Source organism: Tachysurus vachellii, chromosome 13, assembly GCF_030014155.1.
Source record: "Tachysurus vachellii isolate PV-2020 chromosome 13, HZAU_Pvac_v1, whole genome shotgun sequence".
NCBI classification, from domain to species: domain Eukaryota; kingdom Metazoa; phylum Chordata; class Actinopteri; order Siluriformes; family Bagridae; genus Tachysurus; species Tachysurus vachellii.
The window spans coordinates 7472258-7488687 of record NC_083472.1 but is presented as its reverse complement, the minus strand read 5'-3'; the positions used below and the strand labels follow the sequence as shown (position 1 = coordinate 7488687).

General features: G+C 37.0%; 1 protein-coding gene across 1 annotated transcript; it reads right to left on the bottom strand.

Annotated features, from left to right (window-relative positions):
• Positions 1–213: 213 nt before the first annotated feature.
• Positions 214–14579, bottom strand: ctsf (cathepsin F). The gene is made up of 14 exons (XM_060885995.1): positions 14248–14579; positions 13584–13703; positions 12820–12901; positions 12414–12472; positions 12240–12312; positions 11930–12043; positions 10889–11037; positions 9514–9610; positions 6592–6672; positions 6347–6466; positions 5447–5511; positions 4190–4280; positions 2313–2371; positions 214–1055 (listed from the first exon to the last, which is right to left on the bottom strand). The coding sequence occupies exons 1-14, from the start codon at positions 14470–14472 to the stop codon at positions 981–983; spliced, it is 1410 nt and encodes a 469-aa protein (XP_060741978.1). The 5' UTR covers positions 14473–14579; the 3' UTR covers positions 214–980.
• Between the last annotated feature and the right edge of the window lie 1851 nt (positions 14580–16430).

Here is a 16430-nt window from a genome sequence, read left to right as displayed (position 1 = left end):
AGTGTCCAGGAGAGATTATCCACTTAAGCAAGGATGTGTTGGAATAATCTGTTAAACTGCAATTCTTTATGTGGAAACAGATCGGACGTGAGAAAGATGTGTGATTCAGTTCATAGTTGTAGTGATAAAACATTCTAAGGTGTAAATGCTAGTCTGTGCCACCTCTGTGGTTATTATGGCAGTATAAACAAAGAACAGAAATTGAAACACAAGTCTGGAACAATTTAGTGATTTTATTCAGCAGATTGACCAAAATAGATAGACCTGAAACCATGCAAGAATCAACAATTATTTAAACAGATTTAAAAAAAAAAAAAGCTTTGATAATTAAACAAGTTATGTCACACTTGTGTGCCATTCAATAATAAAATGTAGTATATTTTATATAGTATGTTTATGTGCACTTCAAATCATTTCTGTTTTGAAACATAGTTATCTATTTCTAAATAACAACGATGAAAAACCAATATTAAACTAGCTACTAATCAATATTATTTAATAACGTTAATAAATTAGAAAAGTATTCATCATTCTCTTGTGGGCAGCTTCCAAAGTCAGTAGCACCCCAATGTATCACCACAATAAACACAAAATCAATTAGTAAATATTAGTTTAAAAGTCAGTATTTAAATTAGAGGCAAATATACTAAAACAACAAAGTATGCGATGAAGCATCACAGTAACAGACTCAGAGACATTGCACTTTATGTTTGTAACGGAAATGAAGGTAATATGAGGTACTGACACTTCATCCCTCTCTGCCATTTTCTTTCTGTGTTTTAATCTAAACTCAAAGGTTTAATAAATTCTAATCTCAAGAACAGTAATAAATGACAGAGTAGAGAATACTTGAATACATCACATCACAGTTTTAACAGATATTAGAACACTGTAACTATTGGGTATTTATGCATGGTTTTGTACGTGTGGTCATATATCTTTCCTACGATATCCTTGTGCGTGCGTGTTCACATATGGTCCTAATTAACCACCGCAGATGAACACATCTTATTAATTCCACACAGACTGGATCCTCTGTACAGGTAGTAGTAACCCTGAACAAAAACAAACATCAATACTTATAATTATTTCTATAGCATATTGACATTATGTACTAAATCTTATCCATATTTATAGATAATGATTAGTAAAGTAGTACACACACATATAGAACTTCCTATAGTTTAGAGGTTTTGTTTAAATCAATTAAACCTTATTCAAATAATTTCTTTCATTGCTAAGAACATTAACATGTACTAATCAATTAAGAAAGATCTATTCATTAAATGTTTAGTGAACTGAAAAGACACCTATAATACTTCACGTATTTATATTTTACAGTGTAGGGAGACAATCAGACACATCAGGTGTACTGAGGCAGGAAGGAATATACAAGGGTGGGGCAGACACGTGAACACAAAACGTAAACAAAAAACATGGCACCAGCAAAAAGTCTGGGCTAGACCCTGACATTCAGTTAACGTGAGCATTTCATATGAGTGTTTTATCGGCTGGCTTAAAGGGCTTTCCCTACATATGTATCTGCCTTTACTTAAGCACCACTTTAGACCAGTTATTAAATTCCATAAAGCATGATATATTTATAATTTTCCTATAACAGCATGACTGGAACTGTTTTATTCTTATACCTCAGCAATTTGCCAAAAATACTAGAATTTTTAATTTATTTACAAACGTGCTATTTAACGAGCACTTATCTTAGAACAGCTGTTCCCAGTTCTAACAGATGTTCCCTCACAAGCTTTTTACCCACTCTCTTTTAAGTTAATGAACAGTATAATCCACAGGTGTCTGATCTTAACCCTGAAAAGGTTCGGTGTGAATGATGGTTTTCTTTCCAACCAAGCAGGAGTCACAGCACATGAGAAATTAAACAATTAAAGTCATTTATGGTTCCTGGTGGACTGGATTGAAACCCTGCATCCTGCATGCTCAGTGATTAAACTACTGCCTACTGTTAACGACAGAAGGTTGTGAGTTCAAATCCCAGCACTTCCCTTTACCCTCGACTGCTAAGCTATATAAAAAGTGATGTAAATCTCTCTAGATAAAGGCATCTGCCAAACACTGTAAATATAAATGTTAAGATAAATGAACATTTGACTGGCATTGTGTTTATATACTCCTTTACCAAATATTACAGCTGTGACAAGAACAGGATCTCAATTAATAATGTTCAGCCAAGTAAACTTGATTTTGTTAAATACAGATTGATCAAGCACCGTGTTTCCTTTTCTCTGTTATAGGGCTAGATATTTTTAAATGAACACAAGCATTGACGTGTCTCTCACCTTCTCACCGTAGTCTTCTCCCCAGCTGTTCTTAATGGCCCAAAATGGAACGCCGTTACCTGTATACAAAACAAAGAGCCAATTTATCCTGAGGAAAAATGACAAAATGACTAATGCAAAAACAACAGCTTTGTAGAGTTAAATTTAGGGATTGTTTTTAAAAACAGATATTAGTTCCTGAAGGTAAGGATTATTTTAAGACAGGTTTTCTTTCTCTTTTTCTTTAGCAGACTGAGAAACTAAAATATAATGATTCCAAAACATTTTGCAATATGATGTGTGCAAAAGCAGCATTCATTTTTTCCTAGACATACAGTTATTGCTATATGTTATTGCTATAATTTCAAAAATACCTTAGAAAAAATTAACTCCATTTCATATATCTGTTAATATGTTTATGTGCCCTGTTGATGTTGGTTGAGGGTAAAACTTGTCACGGTTTTCACTGCACTTGCAATTCACCCTACAGCCTGCAGAGGCAGCAAAGTGCTTCTATTGCTGTATCATTCCTGGATTTTAAGCCTAACTTTATTTTGTTTGTTTATTTGTTTGTTTATTTCTCATAAGTACAAGTAACAAGAGTGGAAAAACAAACAAACAAACAAACAAAAAACACTGTCCCATACATTAAGAATGTAGATAATCCAAGCCATGAACTTTGTAAGACAGGGAACAATAAGACTTGTTTTATCTGAAAGATGTCATTCTGTAAGAGAGTCACTAAACCTGAAATGCTACTGATGGCTAGTGGTGTGGCACTACTTAAAGATACAAAAGCTTTTTCCCAATTTAAAATATCTTCAGGCAATTATTTTTTAAGTTGCCTCTCATTTTCACAAACAATTATTAATTGTTACCTGCAGTGTTTCACACAGGGGCGTAGCCATCATTTAAAAAGTGGGTTTTTTCAGTTAACCGTTGTGTAAATGACAGGTTTTATTTTTAATCATGATTTTTTAGTTATGATTATAAAACAGAAAGAAAGAAAGAAATAGAACAGCTTGCCACTGGGACAGTACCCTTAAAAGGACATCTTTGTACCTTATTTACATTTTTTACATTACATCATCCTTTGCACCCCGTCATCCATCCACCGAAATCTCAGTTCAACATTATCTTTATTCTTATTTGAAGGGTTTTGATAACACATTTGTTAAAACAAAGCCGTTATAAAAGAGTTTATATAACGTTTGTCAAAGCAGCTATTTTTCCTTATAATCCTTTAAATTAAAACTTGCTAATTATTCAACAAGAGCAACAGGCAGAGTTACTAAACATTATGCAACACAATTCGGATACCATATGTCAACTTACACTGCTTGACATTTTTATAAAAAAGGAGTGAAGCGTTTTTTGCCACTTTGAGCTCATCGTAACCGAATGCTGGACCGCGGGTGTGACTCGAGCCACAGTACTGGGGGCGCGTGATGATGACGTGACAAGTGAGTGACTGATTGCCGTGAACGTCATGTATAGACTTAAACTTAGATCTTAAACTTTCTTGTCTCTTTGAATTTTAAATCACTCTGCATTTATATACATTGCTCCATTAAAACCTCAACATGTGGTGAACACAACTCTCCACTAAAAAAGTGAAGGGGACAAATTTACTTTTTTATAAAAAGTGCGGGGGACATGTCCCCCGTGTCCCCTGTGTAATCTACGCCCCTGGTTTCACAAACTTTCCACAGGGAATGAAGGAACCTGTTTTATTGAACCAGGAGAAGATCCTTGGTTTTAAAAACATGCATTACAAAAGCTGCATCATACATTAGCTCTTCACTGTGGTCAATTGGACAGTGCTTCAAACCACATGGTTATGACTAAGTGCAAAATCTTTATTTATTTGTGCAAATGTATGGGAAAATAGCTCTCACGTTCTCCATATCCGACAAGCAGCACGGCGTGATCAATCATCCAGGGGTTGCACAGGATCCTCAGAGGGTGAGACACTCCCTTTCTGTAAAACTACACATACAAGTAGGCAATTCAAATGATATAGTTTCAGAATTGTGTACAGAGATTCAAATTCAAATTTTGTCCAGAGGTACAAAGCAAAAAACCTATCTTGACTAAAGGATGAAAAATTTCCTTTCAAGTGTCTAATTTTTAAACATTATTAAAAAATGGTTGTAAGTTGTTTTTACTCACAACATTTAAAGTTAGCAAATTAAACAAGTATTCATCAAATGTAAGTAAGAAAGCAATACACATTATATAAAAATACAGCGAATATTAATAAATACCAGTTGAGCATATTTAATGTGTGCACATCAAAATTACATATAAATTCACCCACAATTACCCATATGTGGTTTTGATTTTTGAATAGCATACTATGACAAGCAAACATGTGAGCACATTTTTATTCAACGATGAATGGGAAATTCAGCTTATAGTTTGATATGTGCCTGTAGTCAAAGACACAATCCTATACCTCGTTTCCCTCAACAACTTGAGTGTGACTCAGAACATCGAGTTGACTCAAGTGATGACAGAACAATGACAGTATGTGCTGTGGTTTACAGGTTAGACAAGGATCTGGTCTCTAAAACATGCACAACAAAGCAAGAAGAGCTACATTCTTTAATCTGGTAAATCTTTAAACAGTGTGTGTTTGTATGCAACATAAACAAAGTATAAATAAAAGGAACGAATTCTGAACAGGCTGGATATCTGCTTACAATCTGCTTACAAACTATTCATAATCGTTGTGGATAATTGCCATAGGATTATCTAGCCAATCTAATCTAGCAAAATTGATCTTTATAATCGCAAACAAATTCATTATAAATTCATTACACATATTGAGCATACTAAAACAAATTAACTTCATTGTCTTCTTTGACACTAATTATTAGAGTTGATACATTAGATAAACTTGACTAGATTGGGCTAGGAATGCAGTTTAATTACATGATATTATTACATGAGCTGTACACTGTATATTGTTTCGTTGAATTCCCAATACTGTCCTTTTAGCAACTTTTAAATACTATGTGCTCAATACAGAGGGCATGTGGAAGGAGTTCCCAGGTATAAACTGCATGATAACCTACCTTAATAAAAAAACATGAGAAATGTTATTACTACTGATGTGCTTGTGCTTCTATAATTGACAACAAATGTATTACCTGCATGGCAAAAGCATTGAGAGCAGCAGAGACAGGTCCATTCTCAGCCAGCCAAGCAGCAATATCTAAACACACACAAACACAATTTAGATTCTTATTGTGTTACATATATGTTAATGTGTAAACTAATGATACAATCAATATTCCGATCTATGTATTCGGTTACACAATATGGCATGATATCTTCATTATAAAATTATTAATTTAATGAAGATTAAAATTGTATTGGATTAATCACTGGATAAAATTGATCCGTGTGGCCAAATCTGTAAATTTATAAAACTGACCAATATTCGTAATATGTGCATTTGCTCATGTCCAGATAAGATATAAGTAGTGGATATGTTAGTCCAAAACAAGGGCAACCTGTTGTGCAGTTATTTAACAATAAAGAAATTCTGTGATATCTAATCACTGTATTTAAATACTACTGCTATATGCCCTATCTGTTCTATTTTATTTTATTAAATATATTTTCTTTACCTTTTTTACCTCATTAATTCCATTTTTATGATGTTTCTATCCGACTCTATTATCAAATGAGTAGAGCCATACTCAAGCTCATCTCTAATAATAAATATAATATTATTATTATTATTATTATTATCATTATCATCATTATTATTAATGATAATAATAATGATGATAATGATAATAATAAAGATTTCAATGTCTAATTCAATCATTTAATTTCAAAAAATCTTTATGAAACTGTAAAATTATAAACCCATGAAAAATAAAATAAATTATTGTCAAAATCAGATTTCTCAGTAAAAATTATTATCATCAGTAAAATTATTTATTATATAATATAAATAGAAGATGTTTGTATTTGTCATAAAGGAAGTGAATATTTGGATAAACAGCATGTGTTGTTGTACCCCGTCTTCCTTTTCTCACCGTTTTCATCCTTGGGCAGTTCTACAGAGCTGTTGATGTAAGCTGCCACTTTCCCAGAGAAAAAGTCACACTTCTGCTTGTGTCCTGTGTAGCTGTAGTCTGCCTCTGTCTCAAGACCTCCTGGAAAGGGATGAATATAGATTAGATCAATGTCTGATAAAGAGTTTGGCAAATTACACAAAGTATAAAAACAACATGTTATGCGTCACTGGTACACAATTTTTGCTTTCTTTGCAATTTCTTACCAAGGTTTTCAATAGCTTCGTATGCATTGGATGGAAGCCCACCTCCACAAGCTTGATCCAGCTTATCACAGTCCACCAGCTCTGAAACACACACATACAAACCTGTGATTTTCTATACAGTGCAAAAAACGTTTAATTGAATTTTATACCACATTGTTGTTGGATTTGTAGATCTGATGACTCAGAATTTGTTGATTTATTTTACAATGGTAGCTCTGATAATACAGGTTTATATTATACTTATATTCTACAGTAACAGCTCATACACAGGAACTTTATGATAAACACACAACACAATCTGAGACCACAACATGTTGTATGTTACCAAATAATACAAATAATAACTACTCGAGCCTTCTGTAAAGAGACATTTATTGAACCTTATGGAACATTTCCACTATGGCAAACAATGCAGGAAAGGGAAGTTTTGTGCTTTCTGTTTTTTTGGTAATAAGGCAAACTGTGATTTTGTATTTCAAGATAGAAGTGGGAAAAGGCTGATGAAGGGATAAGTGTTTATAGCTGCTATAAAATAAGTGAATGTTAACCGTGTGACGCAACAGAAAAGCCGCTCCTCACCCCAACAGGATAAAACAAGATAAAAAGGAAGGGAAAAGGTGCCAGATCAGCACCATGGGCAGTGAGCAGCTGACAATGCTACTCAGCACTACAGCACCACAATCAGTGCCACTGGATTAGGGTGCGAGGCAGGGCAGCACTTAACGCAGTACATCTTACACCAGCATGCGGTGACCCAGGAGCTGCTGAAATTACTGCTGCTGGATCAAAGGCAGCGACAATCCCTTTCCCTGATCCTGACCGTGATGCTCAGTCCATACTAAGCAAACTGCTTTTCTGGACAGATTTGACCGTACTGCGGAACAGGAGGCCTGGCCTAAGCAGGATTTGCCTACTCAGCGGAGACCCTCAACTGGCCTATTTTGCCCTCTAGGGGGACACCTTGAGCCCAAAACACCCTGGAGAAACTGCGGGATCGATCCACACTGGGCTCGTGCCCAGTGCCAGCGGACTTCCCCCATGAAACCTGCACCTGCGCCCCTCATCCCCCTACCTATCATCTACGTACTATTTGAGAGGATCGGCATAGATCTCGTCGGCCTACTTCCAAAGTCAGCCCGGGGCCATGAGTACATCCTCATGATTGAAGACTACACTACTCGATACCCCAAGGCAGTCCCACTATGGAAGGCCACCTCTCTGAACATCGTCAGGGAGCTCCTCACACTCTTCTGCTGGGTTGGGATCCCGAAGGACAGGCTCACGGATCAAGGTAAATTATGTATAGACTAATGGTGGATCCGTGTCGGCTGTTGCAGTTTAAGCAGCTGAGGACGTCCGTCTACCACCCACAGACTGATGGACTTGTGGAGCGGTTCAATCAGACGCTGTAGAGGATGTTAACAAAAGGTGGTAGATGAGGACTGATCATCAAGTGAGACCGATTGAGTGAAGTGAAGGAGCAATTGTGGAGGAAGCCCAGCACGCCCAGAAATGGGCTTTTAATTGTCCGGCCCAGCCATGTGGCCTGGCCACTTATTCCATCTGGGAGAGGTTCTTGGAGCCTTCCGGAAGGCCGGACTGACGGCTAACCCCCACAAATGCTATTTGGGGCTGTCCGAGGCACTGTACCTGGGCTACTGCATCGGTTGGGTTTACTAAAACCACAAGCAAAGAAGACTGATGCCATCAAGGTGTACCCCTAACCTTAACAAAGATAGGGGTAGGACTGGCAGGCAGGGGCTCATAGCTAAGGGAGGGCCCTTTATTATTAGCCATATTAACATCTTTATTAATCAATTATAAATTGCAGTATTGCAGTCATGCTGTTATTGGAAAATAATCAGAAATGGCTGTTGCTATGGTGCAGTCAGAACAGTCTAGAGCTAAACACCCTCAAAACTGTGGAGATGATAGTGGACTTTAGGAAAGACCCCTCAACACTACTCGCTCTCACAATATTCAACAGCCCGGTGTCATCTGTGGAGGCCTTCAAGTTTCTGGGCACTACCATTTCCCAAGACCTGAAAGACCCACCAGTACTTTCTATGCCAATTAAGGAAGTATTTTCTGCCACAGGAGCTGTTGATGCTGTTCTACACTGCAGTCATAGAATCTGTCCTGTGCACATCCATCACCATCTGGTTTGGAGCAGCAACAAATCAGGACAGAAACAGACTGCAACGCACGGTTAAAACAGCAGAAAAAATAATTGGTGCCCCCTGCCCACTCTCCAGGACTTGTACGAGACAAGAACCAGAAACCGGGCAGGAAAAATCACCACTGACCCTTCACACCCTGGACACAACCTCTTTCAGCTTCTCCCTTCTGGCAGGCGCTACAGAACTTTGCTTACTAAAACTGCCTGACACAGAAACAGTTTCTTTCCCCAGGCAATCACCCTGATTAACAACTCACCATAATTATATTCACTGCTTCATATCTATAAGTACTGAATTATCAGAACTGTCAGTCATCACATCATCTGTATATGTTACACACACTACTACTGCTGTATATTGCACAAAAATCATAATATTGCACACTATTGTTATTTGCACTTCCCACACTTTATGTACATAACTGATCAGTCATATATTCTGTATATTTAATACTCATAATATCTATTGTATCACATCTGCATTTTCTTATATAGACTGTATTATCTTGTATAGTATAGTGTTATTTATGTCTGTACTTTTGAGAGTCACAAACAGCTGGAACCAAATTACTTATGTGTGTCAACACACTTGGCCAATAAACCTGATTCTGATTCTGATCAGGACAAACCACAATGCTCTGTCATTCATTATTATTTTAATGCCATGCCCTGTATACTGTATTCCCTACACAATTAAAAATATTATATATTAATTTCAGTTTCATTTATTAATAAATCCTCACCTTGTTCTGAGAGCGACAGTAGTTGTCCAGTTTTCTTGAACCATTGGCCTTCAATGTTCCCAGTGACAGAAAAAGCCCAGCAAGAGCCACAGAATCCCTGAACCAGACACAGTATTCAGAAATCATTACATTTACATGTATGACATTTAACAGACACCCTTATTCAGAGCAACCTATAGAAGAACTTTGAAGTTTCTAGCAATGAATACAACCTGATACTGGTTCATTATGTCACGAACTAAGAAAACTATCAGTCTATAAACTTTGTTGGGTACGTAATCATCACAATCATTAGAAACAATTATCTCCATGAAACTAATGTATGATCAACATGCATCTTCTTCTTCTTTCGGCTTTTCCCTTCAGGGGTCGCCACAGCGAATCAGCTCTCTCCACCTATCCCTATCTTCTGCATCTCAACACTTGCACCCACTAGCTTCATATCCTCATTAATTACATCCATATACCTCCTCTTTGGCCTTCCTCTTTGCCTCCTGCCTGCCAGCTCCATTTTATTTTATTTTTTTATCATAGGTCAAAAAACTAACTATGGCTGTTTTTTGGGGGGCCTGTGTTCAGTACCCATGATGTCACATTCCGAACTAGTGGTTAATGGCTTTGAGAATTTGCATTTTATTTAATTTTTTTAGCTATAATACAAGGCTTAAATTTTATTGTGGCTGTTATATACAGTGTTTACAATCAATAAAGCCGTCTATTTTATCTCTGTGCTAGATTTATTTTGGAGAGGTTTGGTTTGTTTGCCCATTTTCCTGTTTTTTTTCTCATCACCCTGATCAGTAGCACCTTAGTCTTAGCCTCAGACGTCATGCCCATGCACCGTTATATGAACATCTGATGCATACGGCACAAAATTGGAAACAATTCAAGAGTTCCTAAATCATTTTCTGATTGGCTGGACTTTACAGGATGTCCAGGAGACGTGTGTCACTTTTGCAAACTGGTTGCTTTGAATGTCAGTCAGGCTGCTATGGAGACTACCAGCAGCTAAACGCAGACTCATTATACTCTACACCCAGAAACCCAACAGTTTTCTGCATAATGTAGGTCTAATATTAGACTAATGCTAAATGGCCTTTGTATATACTAATTAAAAATGTCTGATAACTTCATTTCTATTTCATGGGCAAAATGGAACACCAGTGCTAAAAAAAGTTAATAAATGATAGCTTTAAGACACATATTTACTGCTCGAGCCCGACCTATTTAGAGTAGTTCAATCATTGACATGAAGTCATTTCTGTCACCAGAAGCTAAATTAATCTTAAGTCATTATGATTTCTAAATCAAACATATATCCTGACTGGTTAACTCAGGGCAAATGCTTCCCATTAGGTGGATCATTGTCTCTGACCTGGTTCTTGACACTACTGACAGCTCCGTGGTCTCTCCAGTCCCAGCTGTCTGGAGCTGCCTTACTCACTGGAGCTGCTGGCTTCATTTGTTTCTGAAGGCTCCACTGACTCAACATGGGGTTCAGGTAAATTATTCTGAACTCATCCTCTACATCACAGAAAAAGAGAAAAAAGAGGCAGAGATTGACAGGTGGAATAGGTTTTACCATCACTTTCAGAAGAGAAGAAAGAGAACAGTGTTCTGGCAACTGTACTGTACATATCAGCCTGGAATAGTGTGAATTCTTAGAAATGTGGGTGTTTCCCCTTAAAATTAAAGAGAAGATCCTAGTAAAGATAAAAGCTATTCATAAAGCATCTTAACCCCTAAAAGAGCCCATAAGGTCAAAAAGTGTTATGAGCAGAGAGGAGGACTTGTAAGAGGTTTAAGAGTTTCTTTAGCAAAGGAGAAAATGTGAAGAGGGACAAGAAATGTGTTGCAAACAATATTTATTATGATAGTGAGTTAATAAGATGCTACAGATTAGATCGTATAGGGATTCTTTTTTTGACCGATCATATTAGAGATAACAACTCAGACACAGCGCAGAAATGCCATATATGCATCTAAATATTCTGCTGCTATGGTCTTAAACACTAAGATCTCTTACACAGAGCTGAAACGATATAATTTGGTTCTATGATATTTCCATGCTGTGTCAAAGATGTTTATATTAACATACATTACATTTATTACATTTGTAACTTACAGATGTTAGTGCATCTCCAATATGATCAGTCACAAACATAATCCCTACAGGATATAGCCTATATATCTTAACATAGAGACAAAGCGAAGGCTTATAATAAACCAGATTTTAAAAGCGCTCCTGTTTTTTTTTTTATTTAAAGCTCTTTGAGATCATTCTTAGAATCTTAGCCCTGATCTGCTAATGCTGTCTGATCTGTAATATATAAGAAATGCCATGTCTTGAAAAATATTTATTGGAATATAATACCTGTATAATGAGAACATGACACACACACACACACACACACACCTGTCAGGTCACTGAATTTGGTCACACCGTATTCTGCTGTTCCCTGGTCCAGAGCCTGCAGAGTCTGTGCTGTTTTTAGATTCTGTTGGAAAATCCCCAGGCGCTTCTCAGCCTCTGAAGGAGTCAAGGGCTTCATTTAAAGATTTTCTTAAATATCAGCATTATTTTCAATGTGTATTGTATTTCATAGTACCAGTACACCACTGTATACTGACAGAAGATCAAGTGCAATAATGCATTCAAGCAGAATGAGACGAGTTAGTTCACACTGTATAATAAGAATTAGAATAAACGTAGTGTGGGTGGTTACCATCCTGAGAGGCGTAAGTGCGGTTGTATTTGACCATGAAGTCTTTGAACTGCATCAGAAGGTCTACAGATTCCTGAAGAAGATCATGGAAACATCATGTTATAGAGTTTATCTATAAAATATAGACTGTTGATGTCTTTTTCTATCACTTAATATGCATTTTCTTCATATTACCTGGCTGGGCTTGGCATGAGAGAGAGGGACATGTACAATGTTTTTAGTCTCCTTTCGAACTAAAGAATGAAGCAGATGAAAGTCAGTAAAGTAACAATAAAAATCAACTTATTCAGATTATACTATTGACTCAATACCTTAAAAGCCTGAAACTCACAATAACTTCAGTTTAATAATCCTGGAGCTCTGAGGCAGCAACACCACGCAGTGCTCAACTATGAAGCTTTGTTTGTAACACGTTTCAGTACAAAATGTAACTTAAAATGAAATAAATATTTCATTTTTTTCTTTGTTGTTTTCTGTGGTCAAATGCTTACCAGAGAAGTGTAGCTGTCAGTGCAGACTTGTGTGTGTGTGTGTGTGTGTCTGTGTGTGTGTGAGAGAGAGAGAGAGAGCACTTACTGACCTACAGGCTGGCATTTCTGTTTGAGAAGAGTGGTCTTGTTCTCCCAGGGAATGTTCCACACTTCAAACAAACACACCTCTGTCTGAGAGAACAAGAGAGATTAAATAAATAAGAGCATAAGGAAGATGTATTGGTTTCATAACTGATGTGACAAGAACAGTAAACCTGCAAACACACAAGATTGATATAAGTGTTCCTCACAGGATCCTAAACCACATGATCATCGTCTTGGGGGGAAGAAAATCAGGATAAACAGCAAAGTCTCCAGTTCCTGTTTAGTGCTACAAATTGCTGAGTCATGTTTGTTTTAGGGAAAAGTTTACAGGTTTGACAACTGTGTGAGACCACAAGGGAGATGCAACTGTTCTGACAGATGATCGTTTACAGCATTAGAATAAAAACTCACGATTCAGTTCTATTATAAAGTGACGTGAATTCATTTAAACTTCAGACAAGTAAACCATTCCTATGAGGAGATATATATTATACAATGTATGTTATTGTTCTCCTCTACTGTATTTCTCTTTTTATTTGTTGTTAAATATATTGGGAGTTTATGCTGTTCTTTTCCTCTGTGATGCAATAGGTTGAACAATCAGGGTGGCAGTAAATGTTAAGTGTATCTCAGAAACACTGTTTGCAAATCTATTGTTATTATTATTATTATTATTATTATTGTTGTTGTTGTTGTTGTTGTTATTGTTGTTGATGATATTATTATCATAACTTATTATTAACCCTCTCCTACACCCAGGTTTGCTCACCTTCCGTTTCTGTGACTCTTGGAAAATTTTACAGTCCTCTGTAACATGGAACTCTGCAGATTTCTTACACTGAGTTCGTCCAATTTCTGCAGTGATGCTGTATCTCACTCCCTTAACAAGCTGTTTAACACACACATACACACACACACACACACACACAAAGAGAGAGAGAGAGAGAGAGAGAGAGAGAGAGAGAGAGAGAGAGAGAGAGAGAGAAATAATTATACACAGACCTGCTACTTATGTTAAACATAGACTATTGATGCCAAGATTGTGATTATAACTGTGTAATAACATGTTATGTAGTTCATTAGTAGTGTGCACTGCCAGGAAAGACGCCTTGTAAGCGCTAATAAATTACACAATCGCATTACAGAATCACAGGCTGAAGCCACAATCTTACAGCACAGTTTTCTGGCCACTTGCTTCTGCTTTAGCAAAATTCTACAGCATTTTATTGCGCAAAATGAGTGCAAGGTTGAGGCACGTGAACATGTTGTGGCTGTGCGGCTGAACCAATGTATTTGTGCTTGACGCTAAATCATTGACCTGTTTACAAAACAAAGCCTCTAGAACCCGAACTGCAGCTTAACGCCATACGTGTGACTTATCTGTCTGAACATTAACATCATTCCTGAATATAAATAAAGGTGCAGTGTCTCACCTGCCTGGTGGCAGAGATTATTTTGGTGACTCTGCGGATGTGCATCCCGTTAGACAGCATGTTGTAGCGTCGCTCAGCGAACTCTAGTGCTTTCACAAGTCCGGGGTCCGAGTCGGTCAAACGCACCGGAGCTCCAAGAGCTCCAGCGATGTGTCCATTATCTCCATCTCCTCTCACAGCAGCACATACACACACAGTCAGGACGAGGCTCAGGGTGAGCTCCATCTTGTCCAGCCCTTAAGTGCAGAAAAAAGGGACTGAGGCTTGTTTTTGTCCGCGTTTGTTGACCCAGTTAAAGATCCACCAGCTGACGCAGCGGCTCACACTCAACTGCCCCAAACAAATATGGCGCCTGAAGCCGCAGTGACGCTGTGACGCTTTACCTCCCTTTTAGGGCAAAACTAATTCATTCAGAGCACATGTATGTTACGTACATCTGTATTTATGTATCAGAAGAATTATCTGTGTTTAGGATATTGTTATTATTATTATTGTTGTTGTTGTTGTTGTTACTATTATTAGTAAATTATTATTATTATTATTAGTAAGTTATTATTATTATTATTGCTATTTTTCAATTATTATCATCACATTATTATTATTAAATTATTATTATCATTATTATTATCATTTGATTATTATTATTATTGTTATTATTATTATTATTATTATAAGTTATAAAATGATAAATGACCTTCTTTACTGACCCACAATCCCCCTATAAAGTCCTATAAAATTTCTCCCAAAATCATGTTGAATCAATAAAGTTCAAATAACGAAACAAATAAACTGATGTTTATGTATGAAAATATCATTAACCCATTTTATTATCCTCATTAAATCCAAACAATTGTATGCCTATCCTTTTAGTTCCCCTATCCATATAAAGCACTGATTGATGGTTTGCTTCACCAGAATCAGAATCAGATTTATTGGCCAAGTGTGTTGACACACACAAGGAATTTGGTTCCAGCTGTTTGTGACTCTCAAAAGTACAGACATAAATAATACTCTACTATACAAGATAATACAGACTATCAGAATCAGAATCGGAATCAGAATTAGAAAGAGCTTTATTGCCAGGCATCTTTTCACATGCGAGGAATTTCTATACAATACAGGCAATTTGTATGAGCAATTGAAATATACAATATGGGCAATTTGTATGTACAAATGTACAAGTGTGAAATGAGCAATTGAAATATACAATATGGGCAATTTGTATGTACAAATGTACAAGTGTGAAATGTTCAATTGAAATATACATAGTATATATTTTAAGTAAATACAGTGTGAAAATAGTGTGTGCTCTGTGTATGTTAAGTGTTCATCAGATGGATTGCCTGAGGGAAGAAACTGTTCCTATGTCTGGTCGTTCTGGTGCTCAAGGCTCTGTAGCGTCGACCAGATGTCAACAGTTCAAAGAGGGAGTGTGCTGGATGTGAGGGGTCCAGAGTGATTGTCTTTGCCCTTTTGCTCACTCTGGAGAAGTACAGGTCTTGGAGAGTGGGGAGAGTTGTGCCAATGGTTCGCTCAGCAGTCCGGACTACCCTCTGTAGTCTTCTGAGATCAGATTTGGTAGCTGAATATGAATACAGAATATATGACTGATCAGTTATGTACATAAAGTGTGGGAAGTGCAAATATTATGCTTTTTGTACAATATATAGCAGCAGTTGTGTGTAACATATACAGATGATGTGATGTCTGACAGTTCTGATAATTCAGTACTTATGATATGAAGCAGTGAATATAATTATGGTGAGTTGTTAATCAGGGTGATTGTTCTGGGAAAAGAAACTGTTTCTGTGTCTGGCAGTTTTAGTAAGCAAAGTTCTGTAGCGCCTGCCAGAAGAGAGGAGCCGAAAGAGGTTGTATCCAGGATGCGAAGGGTCAGTGGTGACTTTTCCTGCCCAGTTTCTGGTTCTTGTATCATACAAGTCCTGGAGAGTGGGCAAGGGGGCACCAATTATTTTTTCTGCTGTTTTAACCGTGCGTTGCAGTCTGTTTCTGTCCTGATTTGTTGCTGCTCCAAACCAGATGGTGATGGATGTGCACAGGACAGATTCTATGACTGCAGTGTAGAACAGTATTAACAGCTCCTGTGGCAGACCATACTTCCTTAATTGGCGTAGAATGTACATCCTCTGCTGGGCCTTTTTGATGATAGAGTTTATGTTGCT

What these genes read in the sequence shown, in the direction of transcription:
- ctsf (XM_060885995.1), bottom strand. Translation starts at nt 14,472, where the DNA reads ATGGAGCTCACCCTGAGCCTCGTCCTGACTGTGTGTGTATGTGCTGCT. An exon ending in ACAGAAATGCCAGCCTGTAG is followed by an intron (nt 12,473 to 12,819) that starts GTCAGTAAGTGC and finishes TTCATTCTTTAG; the next exon opens with TTCGAAAGGAGACTAAAAAC. An exon ending in ACTGCCCAAGGATGAAAACG is followed by an intron (nt 5,512 to 6,346) that starts GTGAGAAAAGGA and finishes GTGTGTGTTTAG; the next exon opens with ATATTGCTGCTTGGCTGGCT.